At 66.3% G+C, this 16626-nt stretch overlaps 1 protein-coding gene across 2 annotated transcripts; it reads right to left on the bottom strand.

Annotated features, from left to right (window-relative positions):
• Positions 1-634: 634 nt before the first annotated feature.
• LOC141117493 (protein misato homolog 1-like) lies at positions 635-16246 on the bottom strand (the record flags this gene model as incomplete). 2 transcript variants are annotated; one of them, XM_073610384.1, is given in 9 exon segments in its annotated part: positions 635-932; positions 1919-2034; positions 2188-2292; positions 2377-2555; positions 13048-13179; positions 13438-13590; positions 15646-15780; positions 15849-15966; positions 16108-16246. In XM_073610384.1, coding segments are annotated over 9 exon segments (1298 nt in total), but the record flags the coding sequence as incomplete, so codon positions are not given.
• Between the last annotated feature and the right edge of the window lie 380 nt (positions 16247-16626).

Genomic DNA, 16626 nt, shown 5'->3' with positions numbered 1-16626 from the left:
ACGTGACAGAACACACCCAGCCGGGGGGAGGATCAACGTGACAGAACACGCCCAGCCGGGGGGAGGATCAACGTGACAGAACACGCCCAGCCGGGGGGAGGATCAACGTGACAGGATAATCCCAGCCTTGGGAGGACCAATGTGACAGGACACACCCAGCCTGAGGAGGACCAACGTGACAGGACACACCCAGCCTGAGGAGGACCAACGTGACAGGACACGCAAAGCCTGAGGAGGAGCAACGTGACAGGCCACGCCCAGCCTGGGGAGGAGCAACGTGACAGGACACGCCCAGCCTGGGGAGGAGCAACGTGACAGGACACGCCCAGCCTGGGGAGGAGCAACGTGACAGGACACGCCCAGCCTGGGGAGGAGCAACGTGACAGGACACGCCCAGCCTGGGGAGGAGCAACGTGACAGGACACGCCCAGCCTGGGGAGGAGCAACGTGACAGGACACGCCCAGCCTGGGGAGGAGCAACGTGACAGGACACGCCCAGCCTGGGGAGGAGCAACGTGACAGGACACGCCCAGCCTGGGGAGGAGCAACGTGACAGGACACGCCCAGCCTGGGGAGGAGCAACGTGACAGGACACGCCCAGCCTGGGGAGGAGCAGTATGACACAGACAGACTATTGTTCTTAGAATATTTTATTTGCTATGGTGGTGAGTTTTTGGTTGAAAGGCGTTTGTTGATGGCGGATCGCAGGCGTCAGTCATCGCTGTCCTCACCTTCGTACATCTGGTAGCACCGAGCGAGGCTGCGCAGCTCATCGATGGCTTCCTTCAATTCCTCCTCTTCTATGCCGGCCGTGGAGAAATTGGCCGAACGTTTGATGTCCATCTTGGTGACCTCATCACACAACGAGCGAAGACTGAGCTGGAGGGCGCTGGAGGAGTGCAGGGCGGCCATGACAGGAACTCCGCCTACAACTAAAGAACACGATTGTCACTGCGATCGTCATCAGAACATGGAAACCTGGACAACGCACAGCATTCTACAGCTGGGAGGGTCCAGATGTCTGTGCTTCCATCCCCCCCCCAGATGCCTGTGCTCCCATCCCCCCCCCCCCAGATGCCTGTGCTCCCATCCCCCCCCCCCCCCCCAGATGCCTGTGCTCCCATCCCCCCCCCCCCCAGATGCCTGTGCTCCCATCCCCCCCCCCCCCCAGATGCCTGTGCTCCCATCCCCCCCCCCAGATGCCTGTGCTCCCATCCCCCCCCCCAGATGCCTGTGCTCCCATCCTCCCCCCCAGATGCCTGTGCTCCCATCCTCCCCCCCAGATGCCTGTGCTCCCATCCTCCCCCCCAAATGCCTGTGCTTCCATCCTCCCCCCCAAATGCCTGTGCTTCCATCCTCCCCTCATATCTGTGCTTCCCCCCCACCCCCTCCAAATGTCTGATTCCACCCCTCCAGGACACAGTAATAAGGGGTGGGGGGGGTCACCAGAATGATTGGCAATGCATGGTGGGGGAATGACACCACGACACACCCAGAAGTATAGAATGATGAAGATTCCAATATAGACCATAAATCAGGAGTATTGGAAAGAGAGGTCAGAGGTCAGGGAGACTCGGGGGCCCCAGAGAGGTCAGGGAGACTCGGGGGCCCCAGAGAGGTCAGGGAGACTCGGGGGCCCCAGAGAGGTCAGGGAGACTCGGGGGCCCCAGAGAGGTCAGGGAGACTCGGGGGCCCCAGAGAGGTCAGGGAGACTCGGGGGCCCCAGAGAGGTCAGGGAGACTCGGGGGCCCCAGAGAGGTCAGGGAGACTCGGGGGCCCCAGAGAGATCAGGGAGACTCGGGGCCCCAGAGAGGGCAGGGATTCTTGCTAGAGACAGAATATGACCCCCCAGGTGGGGGATGTGCGGCACTAGGGCGGGGGAGGGTCTGTGTGGCCCCGTACCTGAATGGCGACTCACCTGTGGAATCGGTCAGCGGCTCCTCCTCCGTGACGCCATCTTTGGTGATATATCGGGAGAAGAACTGCGGGAATGTGGGGCCCAACATGCAGGGGGTCCCCAGGAGGTGGGAGACGCTGTGCAGGGAGGGAAATTCAACAGAATAAGTCTCAGCGATGATCAACACTCTCCCCTCCCCCCCCATCCAAATATCACCACTTGTGACCCATCCCCCAACATCACCTGGCACACCCCATAACATCATTCTACCCCTCCCCCCAGTCACAGACCTGAGTGTGCGGGGGCAGACGGCGGACAGGTAACATTGGAGGACCTCCTCTCCGCTGGCACACGCGTGGAGAGATGACGGCGGACGAGTCCCGGCAGGGAGGGAGCTGAGGGCGGCACACAAGAGAGGTAAGGAAAGGAGTTTCATCAGTTCAGCACTATCATTGACCCCGCCCACACCAATCCCGTACCTGATCTGCTGCCGTCTAGGGACTCCTCTCAGCACCACCGACTGGGAGAAGAGCGGGGCGCCGTCCGCGCATGCCGACAGTGAGCGCCACGGAGGAGAGGTCATGTGAGGAAGAAGAGCGTCCGGGAGGAAGGAGGAGGAGCCAATCGGGAACGGGAGTGAGCAGGACGCAGCCAATACCTGAAGAGAGAGCAAATCATGTGATACCCACAATACACCCCGCCCACCGCAAAGCCACCTGACACCGAGGACCACCCACACTGGGCACCATACTACCCCCCCCCCACACTGGGCACCATACTACCCCCTCCCCCCCCCCCACACTGGGCACCATACTACCCCCCCCCCACACTGGGCACCATACTACCCCCTCCCCCCCCCCCACACTGGGCACCATACTACCCCCTCCCCCCCCCCCACACTGGGCACCATACTACCCCCTCCCCCCCCCCCCCCACACTGGGCACCATACTACCCCCTCCCCCCCCCCCACACTGGGCACCATACTACCCCCTCTCCCCCTCCCCCCACACTGGGCACCATACTACCCCCTCTCCCCCTCCCCCCACACTGGGCACCATACTACCCCCTCTCCCCCTCCCCCCACACTGGGCACCATACTACCCCCTCCCCTCCCCCCACACTGGGCACCATACTACCCCCTCCCCCTCCCCACACTGGGCACCATACTACCCCCTCCCCCCCCCCACACTGGGCACCATACTACCCCCTCCCCCCCACACTGGGCACCATTCTACCCCCTCCCCCCCACCACCCACACTGGGCACCATTCTACCCCCTCCCCCCCACACTGGGCACCATTCTACTCCCCCCCCCCACACTGGGCACCATTCTACTCCCCCCCCCACACTGGGCACCATTCTACTCCCTCCCCCCCACACTGGGCAGCATTCTACTCCCTCCCCCCCACACTGGGCACCATTCTACCCCCCCCCCACACTGGGCACCATTCTACCCCCTCCCCCCCACACTGGGCACCATTCTACTCCCTCCCCCCCACACTGGGCACCATTCTACCCCCTCCCCCCCACACTGGGCACCATTCTACCCCCTCCCCCCCACACTGGGCACCATTCTACCCCCTCCCCCCCACACTGGGCACCATTCTACCCCCTCCCCCCCACACTGGGCACCATTCTACCCCCTCCCCCCCACACTGGGCACCATTCTACCCCCTCCCCCCCACACTGGGCACCATTCTACTCCCTCCCCCCCACACTGGGCACCATTCTACCCCCCCCCCCCCCCACACTGGGCACCATTCTAACCCCTCCCCCCCACACTGGGCACCATTCTACTCCCTCCCACCCACACTGGGCACCATTCTACCCCCTCCCCCCCACACTGGGCACCATTCTACCCCCTCCCCCCCACACTGGGCACCATTCTACTCCCTCCCCCCCACACTGGGCACCATTCTACCCCCCCCCCACACTGGGCACCATTCTAACCCCTCCCCCCCACACTGGGCACCATTCTACTCCCTCCCCCCCACACTGGGCACCATTCTACCCCCCCCCCCACACTGGGCACCATTCTAACCCCTCCCCCCCACACTGGGCACCATTCTACTCCCTCCCCCCCACACTGGGCACCATTCTACCCTCTCCCCCCCACCACCCACACTGGGCACCATTCTACCCCCTCCCCCCCCACACTGGGCACCATACTACCCCCTCTCCCCCTCCCCCCACACTGGGCACCATACTACCCCCTCTCCCCCTCCCCCCACACTGGGCACCATACTACCCCCTCCCCTCCCCCCACACTGGGCACCATACTACCCCCTCCCCCTCCCCACACTGGGCACCATACTACCCCCTCCCCCCCCCCACACTGGGCACCATACTACCCCCTCCCCCCCACACTGGGCACCATTCTACCCCCTCCCCCCCACCACCCACACTGGGCACCATTCTACCCCCTCCCCCCCACACTGGGCACCATTCTACTCCCCCCCCCCCCACACTGGGCACCATTCTACTCCCCCCCCCACACTGGGCACCATTCTACTCCCTCCCCCCCACACTGGGCAGCATTCTACTCCCCCCCCCCCCACACTGGGCACCATTCTACCCCCCCCCCCCCCACACTGGGCACCATTCTACCCCCTCCCCCCCACACTGGGCACCATTCTACTCCCTCCCCCCCACACTGGGCACCATTCTACCCCCCCCCCACACTGGGCACCATTCTACCCCCTCCCCCCCACACTGGGCACCATTCTACCCCCTCCCCCCCACACTGGGCACCATTCTACCCCCTCCCCCCCACACTGGGCACCATTCTACCCCCTCCCCCCCACACTGGGCACCATTCTACCCCCTCCCCCCCACACTGGGCACCATTCTACTCCCTCCCCCCCACACTGGGCACCATTCTACCCCCCCCCCCCACACTGGGCACCATTCTAACCCCTCCCCCCCACACTGGGCACCATTCTACTCCCTCCCACCCACACTGGGCACCATTCTACCCCCTCCCCCCCACACTGGGCACCATTCTACCCCCTCCCCCCCACACTGGGCACCATTCTACTCCCTCCCCCCCACACTGGGCACCATTCTAACCCCTCCCCCCCACACTGGGCACCATTCTAACCCCTCCCCCCCACACTGGGCACCATTCTACTCCCTCCCCCCCACACTGGGCACCATTCTACCCCCCCCCCCCACACTGGGCACCATTCTAACCCCTCCCCCCCACACTGGGCACCATTCTACTCCCTCCCCCCCACACTGGGCACCATTCTACCCCCTCCCCCCCCACACTGGGCACCATTCTACCCCCTCCCCCCCACCACCCACACTGGGCACCATTCTACCCCCTCCCCCCCACCACCCACACTGGGCACCATTCTAACCCCTCCCCCCCACCACCCACACTGGGCACCATTCTACCCCCTCCCCCCCACCACCCATACTGGGCACCATTCTACCCCCCACACTGAGCACCATTCTACTCCCTCCCCCCCACACTGGGCACCATTCTACCCCCTCTCCCCCCCACCACCCACACTGGGCACCATTCTACCCCCTCCCCCCCCACACTGGGCACCATTCTACCCCCTCCCCCCCACCACCCACACTGGGCACCATTCTACCCCCTCCCCCCCACCACCCACACTGGGCACCATTCTACCCCCTCCCCCCCACCACCCACACTGGGCACCATTCTACCCCCTCCCCCCCACCACCCATACTGGGCACCATTCTACCCCCCCCCCCCCCCACACTGGGCACCATTCTACCCCCTCCCCCCCACACTGGGCACCATACCACCCACACTGGGCACCATTCTACCCCCTCCCCCCCACCACCCATACTGGGCACCATTCTACCCCCTCCCCCCCACCACCACCCACACTGGGCACCATTCTACCCCCTCCCCCCACCACCCACACTGGGCACCATTCTACCCCCTCCCCCCACCACCCACACTGGGCACCATTCTACCCCCTCCCCCCACCACCCACACTGGGCACCATTCTACCCCCTCCCCCCACCACCCACACTGGGCACCATTCTACCCCCTCCCCCCCTCCCCACACTGGGCACCATTCTACCCCCTCCCCCCCCCCACACTGGGCACCATTCTACCCCCTCCCCCCCCCCACACTGGGCACCATTCTACCCCCTCCCCCCCCCACTGGGCACCATTCTACCCCCTCCCCCCCACCACCCACACTGGGCACCATTCTACCCCCTCCTCCCCCCCACGCACACTGGGCACCATTCTACCCCCCCCACCATTCTACCACCCACCACCCACACTGAGCACCATTCTACCCCCTCCCCCCCCACACTGGGCACCATTCTACCCCCTCCCCCCCACCACCACCCACACTGGGCACCATTCTACCCCCCCCCACCACCACCCACACTGGGCACCATTCTACCCCCCCACCATTCTACCCCCCACCACCCACACTGAGCACCATTCTACCCCCCCACCATTCTACCCCCCACCACCCACACTGGGCACCATTCTACCCCCTCCCCCCCACCACCCACACTGGGCACCATTCTACCCCCTCCCCCCCACCACCCACACTGGGCACCATTCTACCCCCTCCCCCCCACACTGGGCACCATTCTACCCCCTCCCCCCCACCACCCATACTGGGCACCATTCTACCCCCCCCACACTGGGCACCATTCTACCCCCTCTCCCCCCCACCACCCACACTGGGCACCATTCTACCCCCTCCCCCCCACACTGGGCACCATTCTACCCCCTCCCCCCCACCACCCACACTGGGCACCATTCTACCCCCTCCCCCCCACCACCACCACCCACACTGGGCACCATTCTACCCCCTCCCCCCCAGCACCCACACTGGGCACCATTCTACCCCCTCCCCCCCACCACCCACACTGGGCACCATTCTACCCCCTCCCCCCACCACCCACACTGGGCACCATTCTACCCCCTCCCCCCCCACACTGGGCACCATTCTACCCCCTCCCCCCCCCACACTGGGCACCATTCTACCCCCTCCCCCCCCCCACTGGGCACCATTCTACCCCCTCCCCCCCACCACCCACACTGGGCACCATTCTACCCCCTCCTCCCCCCCACGCACACTGGGCACCATTCTACCCCCCCCACCATTCTACCACCCACCACCCACACTGAGCACCATTCTACCCCCTCCCCCCCCACACTGGGCACCATTCTACCCCCCACCACCCACACTGGGCACCATTCTACCCCCCCCCACCACCACCCACACTGGGCACCATTCTACCCCCCCACCATTCTACCCCCCACCACCCACACTGAGCACCATTCTACCCCCCCACCATTCTACCCCCCACCACCCACACTGAGCACCATTCTACACCCCCCCACCACCCACACTGGGCACCATTCTACCCCCTCTCCCCCCCACCCCCCACACTGGGCACCATTCTACCCCCTCTCCCCCCCACCCCCCACACTGGGCACCATTCTACCCCCTCCCCACCCACACTGGGCACCATTCTACCCCCTCCCCACCCACACTGGGCACCATTCTACCCCCTCCCCCCCACCACCCACACTGGGCACCATTCTACCCCCTCCCCCCCACCACCTACACTGGGCACCATTATACCCCCCACCCACACTGGGCACCATTCTACCCCCCCCCACCACCACCCACACTGGGCACCATTCTACCCCCCCCCCACCATTCTACCCCCCACCACCCACACTGGGCACCATTCTACCCCCCCACCATTCTACCCCCCACCACCCACACTGAGCACCATTCTACCCCCCCCCCCCCACACTGGACACCATTCTACCCCCCACCACCCACACTGAGCACCATTCTACCCCCCCCCCCCCCCCCCACACTGGACACCATTCTACCACCCACACTGGACACCATTCTACCCCCCCCCCCCCCCACACTGGACACCATTCTACCCCCCACCACCCACACTGGACACCATTCTACCCCCCACCACCCACACTGAGCACCATTCTACCCCCCCCCCCACACTGGACACCATTCTACCCCCCACCACCCACACTGGGCACCATTCTACACCCCCCCACCACCCACACTGGGCACCATTCTACCCCCCCACCATTCTACCCCCCCCCCACACTGGGCACCATTCTACCACCCCCACCATTCTACCCCCCACCACCCACACTGGGCACCATTCTACACCCCCCCCACCACCCACACTGGGCACCATTCTACCCCCTCTCCCCCCCACCCCCCACACTGGGCACCATTCTACCCCCTCTCCCCCCCACCCCCCACACTGGGCACCATTCTACCCCCTCTCCCCCCCACCCCCCACACTGGGCACCATTCTACCCCCTCCCCACCCACACTGGGCACCATTCTACCCCCTCCCCCCCCACCACCCACACTGGGCACCATTCTACCCCCCACCCACACTGGGCACCATTCTACCCCCTCCCCACCCACACTGGGCACCATTCTACCCCCTCCCCACCCACACTGGACACCATTCTACACCCCCCCACCACCCACACTGGGCACCATTCTACCCCCCACCACCCACACTGAGCACCATTCTACCCCCCCCCCCCACACTGGACACCATTCTACCCCCCACCACCCACACTGGGCACCATTCTACACCCCCCCACCACCCACACTGGGCACCATTCTACCCCCCCACCATTCTACCCCCCCCCCCACACTGGGCACCATTCTACCACCCCCACCATTCTACCCCCCACCACCCACACTGGGCACCATTCTACACCCCCCCACCACCCACACTGGGCACCATTCTACCCCCTCCCCCCCACCACCCACACTGGGCACCATTCTACCCCCTCTCCCCCCCACCGGGCACCATTCTACCCCCTCTCCCCCCCACCCCCCACACTGGGCACCATTCTACCCCCTCCCCACCCACACTGGGCACCATTCTACCCCCTCCCCCCCACCACCCACACTGGGCACCATTCTACCCCCCACCCACACTGGGCACCATTCTACCCCCTCCCCACCCACACTGGGCACCATTCTACCCCCCCCCCACCACGCACCATTCTACCCCCCCCCCCACCACCACCCACACTGGGCACCATTCTACCCCCTCCTCCCCCCCACGCACACTAAGCACCATTCTACCCCCTCCCTCCCCACACTGGGCACCATTCTACCCCCCCCACCATTCTACCCCCCACCACCCACACTGGGCACCATTCTACCCCCCACCACCCACACTGAGCACCATTCTACCCCCCCCCCCCCCCACACACTGGACACCATTCTACCCCCCACCACCCACACTGGGCACCATTCTACCCCCTTCCCCCCACACTGGGCACCATTCTACCCCCTCCCCCCCACCACCCACACTGGGCACCATTCTACACCCCCCCCCACCACCCACACTGGGCACCATTCTACCCCCTCCCCCCCACACTGGGCACCATTCTACCCCCTCCCCCCCCCACCCACACTGGGCACCATTCTACCCCCTCACCACCCCACCACCCACACTGGGCACCATTCTACCCCCTCCCCCCCACACTGGGCACCATTCTACCCCCTCCCCACCCACACTGGGCACCATTTTACCCCCCCCCCCATCACCCACACTGGGCACCATTTTACCCCCCCCCCATCACCCACACTGGGCACCATTCTACCCCCCCTCCCCCCCATCACCCACACTGGGCACCATTCTACCCCCCCTCCCCCCCATCACCCACACTGGGCACCATTCTACCCCCCCCACCACCCACACTGGGCACCATTCTACCCCCCCACCACCCACACTGGGCACCATTCTACCACCTCCCCCCCACCACCCACACTGGGCACCATTCTACACCCCACCATCCACACTGGGCACCATTCTACCCCCTCCCCCCAGCACCCACACTGGGCACCATTCTACCCCCCCACCACCCACACTGGGCACCATTCTACCCCCCCACCATTCTACCCCCTCCCTCCCCACACTGGGCACCATTCTACCCCCTCCCCCCCACCACCCACACTGGGCACCATTCTACCCCCTCCCCCCCAGCACCCACACTGGGCACCATTCTACCCCCTCCCCCCCAGCACCCACACTGGGCACCATTCTACCCCCCCCCCACCATTCTACCCCCCACCACCCACACTGAGCACCATTCTACCCCCCCACACTGGGCACCATTCTACCCCCCCCCCACCCACACTGGGCACCATTCTACCCACCACCACCCACACTGGGCACCATTCTACCCCCTCCCCCCCACCACCACCCACACTGGGCACCATTCTACCCCCTCCCCGCCACCACCACCCACACTGGGCACCATTCTACCCCCCACCACCACCCACACTGGGCACCATTCTACCCCCCACCACCCACACTGGGCACCATTCTACCCCCCACACTGGGCACCATTCTACACCCCACCACCCACACTGGGCACCATTCTACCCCCCTCCCCACCACCCACACTGGGCACCATTCTACCCCCTCTCCCCCCCACCACCCACACTGGGCACCATTTCACCCCCTCCCCCCCACACTGGGCACCATTTCACCCCCTCCCCCCCACACTGGGCACCATTCTACCCCCACCACCCACACTGGGCACCATTTCACCCCCTCCCCCCCACACTGGGCACCATTCTACCCCCTCCCCCCCCACACTGGGCACCATTCTACCCCCTCCCCACCCACACTGGGCACCATTCTACCCCCCCCCCCACCACGCACCGTTCTACCCCCCCCCCCACCACCACCCACACTGGGCACCATTCTACCCCCTCCTCCCCCCCACGCACACTAAGCACCATTCTACCCCCTCCCTCCCCACACTGGGCACCATTCTACCCCCCCCACCATTCTACCCCCCACCACCCACACTGGGCACCATTCTACCCCCCACCACCCACACTGAGCACCATTCTACCCCCCCCCCCCACACACTGGACACCATTCTACCCCCCACCACCCACACTGGGCACCATTCTACCCCCTTCCCCCCACACTGGGCACCATTCTACCCCCTCCCCCCCACCACCCACACTGGGCACCATTCTACACCCCCCCCCACCACCCACACTGGGCACCATTCTACCCCCTCCCCCCCACACTGGGCACCATTCTACCCCCTCCCCCCCCCACCCACACTGGGCACCATTCTACCCCCTCACCACCCCACCACCCACACTGGGCACCATTCTACCCCCTCCCCCCCACACTGGGCACCATTCTACCCCCTCCCCACCCACACTGGGCACCATTCTACCCCCTCCCCCCCCCACCCACACTGGGCACCATTCTACCCCCTCACCACCCCACCACCCACACTGGGCACCATTCTACCCCCTCCCCACCCACACTGGGCACCATTTTACCCCCCCCCCCATCACCCACACTGGGCACCATTCTACCCCCCCTCCCCCCCATCACCCACACTGGGCACCATTCTACCCCCCCTCCCCCCCCATCACCCACACTGGGCACCATTCTACCCCCCCCCCCCCGCCACCCTCACTGGGCACCATTCTACCCCCCCCACCACCCACACTGGGCACCATTCTACCCCACCCACACTGGGCACCATTCTACCCCCCCCCCACCACCCACACTGGGCACCATTCTACCCCCCCACCACCCACACTGGGCACCATTCTACCACCTCCCCCCCACCACCCACACTGGGCACCATTCTACACCCCACCATCCACACTGGGCACCATTCTACCACCTCCCCCACCACCCACACTGGGCACCATTTCACCCCCTCCCCCCCACACTGGGCACCATTCTACACCCCACCATCCACACTGGGCACCATTCTACCACCTCCCCCACCACCCACACTGGGCACCATTTCACCCCCTCCCCCCCACACTGGGCACCATTCTACCCCCACCACCCACACTGGGCACCATTTCACCCCCTCCCCCCCACACTGGGCACCATTCTACCCCCACCACCCACACTGGGCCCCATTCTACCCCCCTCCCCACCACCCACACTAAGCACCATTCTACCCCCCCCCCCCACCATTCTACCCCCTCCCTCCCCACCACCCACACTGGGCACCATTCTACCCCCTCCCCCCAGCACCCACACTGGGCACCATTCTACCCCCCCACCACCCACACTGGGCACCATTCTACCCCCTCCCTCCCCACACTGGGCACCATTCTACCCCCTCCCCCCCACCACCCACACTGGGCACCATTCTACCCCCTCCCCCCCAGCACCCACACTGGGCACCATTCTACCCCCTCCCCCCCAGCACCCACACTGGGCACCATTCTACCCCCCCCCCCACCCACACTGAGCACCATTCTACCCCCCCACACTGGGCACCATTCTACCCCCCCCCCCCACCCACACTGGGCACCATTCTACCCACCACCACCCACACTGGGCACCATTCTACCCCCTCCCCCCACCACCACCCACACTGGGCACCATTCTACCCCCTCCCCCCCACCACCACCCACACTGGGCACCATTCTACCCCCCACCACCACCCACACTGGGCACCATTCTACCCCCCACCACCCACACTGGGCACCATTCTACCCCCCACACTGGGCACCATTCTACACCCCACCACCCACACTGGGCACCATTCTACCCCCCTCCCCACCACCCACACTGGGCACCATTCTACCCCCCTCCCCACCACCCACACTGGGCACCATTCTACCCCCTCTCCCCCCCACCACCCACACTGGGCACCATTTCACCCCCTCCCCCCCACACTGGGCACCATTTCACCCCCTCCCCCCCACACTGGGCACCATTCTACCCCCACCACCCACACTGGGCACCATTTCACCCCCTCCCCCCCACACTGGGCACCATTCTACCCCCTCCCCCCCCACACTGGGCACCATTCTACCCCCTCCCCCCCACCACCCACACTGGACACCATTTCACCCCCTCCCCCCCACACTGGGCACCATTCTACCCCCACCACCCACACTGGGCACCATTCTACCCCCACCACCCACACTGGGCACCATTCTACCCCCTCCCCCCCACACTGGGCACCATTCTACCCCCTCCCCACCCACCACACTGGGCACCATTCTACCCCCTCCCCCCCACCACCCACACTGGGCACCATTCTACCCCCACCGCCCTCACTGGGCGCCGGTATACAGCCCTCCCCCAACACTAGGCGCCGGTACACCCACCTTCCTTCCGCTGAAGCTCAGAGTGTCCAGTAGATGTGACATAGTCAGGGTGGAGGAGGGGAGTCGGTATGGAGCAGTCAGAGTGTCCAGAGCCGCCGCCAAAACCGCACTGCTGTGATACCGCCAACCGGCCTGCAAGAAAGAGCGTGATCAGTGCATGGGGGGGGGCACAGTGTACCAGGTACCAGGGGGGGGGGACAGGTGATGGGCCTGGTAAAGTGGGGGGAGGGGGGGACACGGGAATGGTACATAGAGCCAGGGGAGGGGGGACACGGGAATGGTACATAGAGCTGGGGGGGGGGGGGGGGGACACGGGCCTGGTACATAGACTAGGGGGAGGGGTGACGGGCCGGGGGGGGGGGGGGGGGGAGGAACGGTTCGGATACTTACATTGTAGATCAGGTGGGGGAAGACGGTGGGGTCTCCGGGTCTCCGCCCTAAACTGGAGTTGAGGGTCAGTGGACAGAAGGCGGAGCTATGACTGGTCAGGGCCACCAGGGACATCACACAGTTCATCAGCTGGTAGGTACTGGTGTGCGGGTCCTGGGGGGGGAGAAGAGCAGACAATGACTCCATGCCCCTCCCCGGGGACAGTCCGGTGCTCCTCCCCCCCCCCTCCCCGGGGACAGTCCGGTGCTCTTCCTCCCCCCTCCCCGGGGACAGTCCGGTGCTCCTCCTCCCCGGGGACAGCTTGGGGCTCCCCCTTCCCGGGGACAGTCCGGTGCTCCCTCTCCCCGGGGACAGCCCGGTGCTCCCCCTCCCCCTCCCCGGGGACAGTCCGGTGCTCCCCCTCCCCGTGGACAGTCCGGTGCTCCTCCTCCCCCCCTCTCCCCGGGGACAGTCCGGTGCTCCTCCTCCCCCCCCTCCCCGGGGACAGTCCGGTGCTCCTCCTCCCCCCCTCTCCCCGGGGACAGTCCGGTGCTCCTCCTCCCCCCCCTCCCCGGGGACAGTCCGGTGCTCCTCCTCCCGGGGACAGCTTGGGGCTCCCCCTCCCCCCTTCCCGGGGACAGTCCGGTGCTCCCTCTCCCCGGGGACAGTCCGGTGCTCCTCCTCCCCCCCTCTCCCCGGGGACAGTCCGGTGCTCCTCCTCCCCGGGGACAGTCCGGTGCTCCTCCTCCCCCCTCCCCGGGGACAGTCCGGTGCTCCTCCTCCCCGGGGACAGTCCGGTGCTCCTCCTCCCCGGGACAGTCCGGTGCTCCTCCTCCCCCCCTCCCCGGGGACAGTCCGGTGCTCCTCCTCCCCCCCTCCCCGGGGACAGTCCGGTGCTCCTCCTCCCCCCCTCTCCCCGGGGACAGTCCGGTGCTCCTCCTCCCCCTCCCCGGGGACAGTCCGGTGCTCCTCCTCCCCCCCCTCCCCGGGGACAGTCCGGTGCTCCTCCTCCCCCCCTCCCCGGGGACAGTCCGGTGCTCCTCCTCCCCCCCTCCCCGGGGACAGTCCGGTGCTCCTCCTCCCCCCCTCCCCGGGGACAGTCCGGTGCTCCTCCTCCCCCCCTCCCCGGGGACAGTCCGGTGCTCCTCCTCCCCCCCTCCCCGGGGACAGTCCGGTGCTCCTCCTCCCCCCTCTCCCCGGGGACAGTCCGGTGCTCCTCCTCCCCCTCCCCGGGGACAGTCCGGTGCTCCTCCTCCCCCTCCCCGGGGACAGCCCGGTGCTCCTCCTCCCCCTCCCCGGGGACAGCCCGGTGCTCCTCCTCCCCCTCCCCGGGGACAGCCCGGTGCTCCTCCTCCCCCTCCCCGGGGACAGCCCGGTGCTCCCCCTCCCTCTCCCCGGGGACAGCCCGGTGCTCCCCCTCCCTCTCCCCGGGGACAGCCCGGTGCTCCCCCTCCCTCTCCCCGGGGACAGTCCGGTGCTCCTCCTCCCCCTCCCCGGGGACAGTCCGGTGCTCCCCCTCCCCGGGGACAGTCCGGTGCTCCCCCTCCCCGGGGACAGTCCGGTGCTCCCCCTCCCCCCCGGGGACAGTCCGGTGCTCCCCCTCCCCCCCGGGGACAGTCCGGTGCTCCCCCTCCCCCCCGGGGACAGTCCGGTGCTCCCCCTCCCCCCCGGGGACAGTCCGGTGCTCCCCCTCCCCCCCGGGGACAGTCCGGTGCTCCCCCTCCCCCCCGGGGACAGTCCGGTGCTCCCCCTCCCCCCCCGGGGACAGTCCGGTGCTCCTCCTCCCCCCCCCTCCCCGGGGACAGTCCGGTGCTCCTCCTCCCCCCCCCTCCCCCGGGGACAGTCCGGTGCTCCTCCTCCCCCCCTCTCCCCGGGGACAGTCCGGTGCTCCTCCTCCCCCCCTCTCCCCGGGGACAGTCCGGTGCTCCTCCTCCCCCCCTCTCCCCGGGGACAGTCCGGTGCTCCTCCTCCCCCCCTCTCCCCGGGGACAGTCCGGTGCTCCTCCTCCCCCCCTCCCCGGGGACAGTCCGGTGCTCCTCCTCCCCCCCTCTCCCCGGGGACAGTCCGGTGCTCCTCCTCCCCCCCTTCTCTCCGGAGACAGTCCGGTGCTCCTCCCCCCCCTTCCCCGGGGACAGTCCGGTGCTCCTCCTCCCCCCCCTCCCCGGGGACAGTCCAGTGCTCCCCCTCCCCGGGGACAGTCCGGTGCTCCTCCTCCTTCCCCGCACTCACCCTATGCTCTGACAGTACTGGACTTGTTCCGAAGCTCAGGATGCCACGTCCGGGGTACTCATCGTGTATTAGCTCTGCCATCTTGGATCCAGCCCCCGAGAAGCCGCTGTGCGTGTCGCAGAGAATGTGAAATCCCTGGAGTGGGAGGAGATAAGTCAGTCCTGGTTCCTCCCCCCCCTCCCCCACACCACCACCTCACCCACCTGCAGGTAGTCGCACTCCTCGGAGAAGAAACGCAGCCGGTCCTCCACCTCCTCCTGATGAGACACACCCCTGAGGAACGATTCGCCTTGGCTGAACGATTCCAGGCTGCCCACGTTCCTGCACACAGGAGACGACATGAAACCGCCAACCAATCCCTGCACACGGAGTGGGTCACATGACCTCACTCTCACAATCCACCGAAACCCCCCCCTCACTTACCCGCCACCGAAACCCCCTCCTGCCCCTCCCCCCACTTACCCGCCACTGCCATGGCTCAGCATACACAGAGACTTGGGGTGGAGCTGAGTGCAAAGGTAGTCAGACCACTCCCCATCCTGTGTGATTGGCTGATGGGGCTCTTCTCTGATGTCCAGATTGGCTCCTCCCCCTGCCAAACCTACAAAAGTTAAAAAAAAAAAAATCCATCATATGATGTCACCTGACACGAGGCCACACCCCCCATAAATATGTCACCTGACACGAGGCCACACCCCAATATGTCACCTGACACGAGGCCACACCCCAATATGTCACCTGACACGAGGCCACACCCCAATATGTCACCTGACACGAGGCCACACCCCAATATGTCACCTGACACGAGGCCACGACCCCAATATGTCACCTGACACTGAGGCCACACCCCCCATAAATATGTCACCTGACACTGAGGCCACACCCCCCCATAAATATGTCACCTGACACTGAGGCCACACCCCCCCATAAATATGTCACCGGACACTCAAGGCCACACCCCCCATAAATATGTCACCGGAC

Source organism: Aquarana catesbeiana, linkage group LG13 (assembly GCF_042186555.1).
Source record: "Aquarana catesbeiana isolate 2022-GZ linkage group LG13, ASM4218655v1, whole genome shotgun sequence".
NCBI lineage: Eukaryota > Metazoa > Chordata > Amphibia > Anura > Ranidae > Aquarana > Aquarana catesbeiana.
The sequence above is the reverse complement of the archived record's forward strand: the minus strand, read 5'-3'. Positions and strand labels throughout refer to the sequence as shown.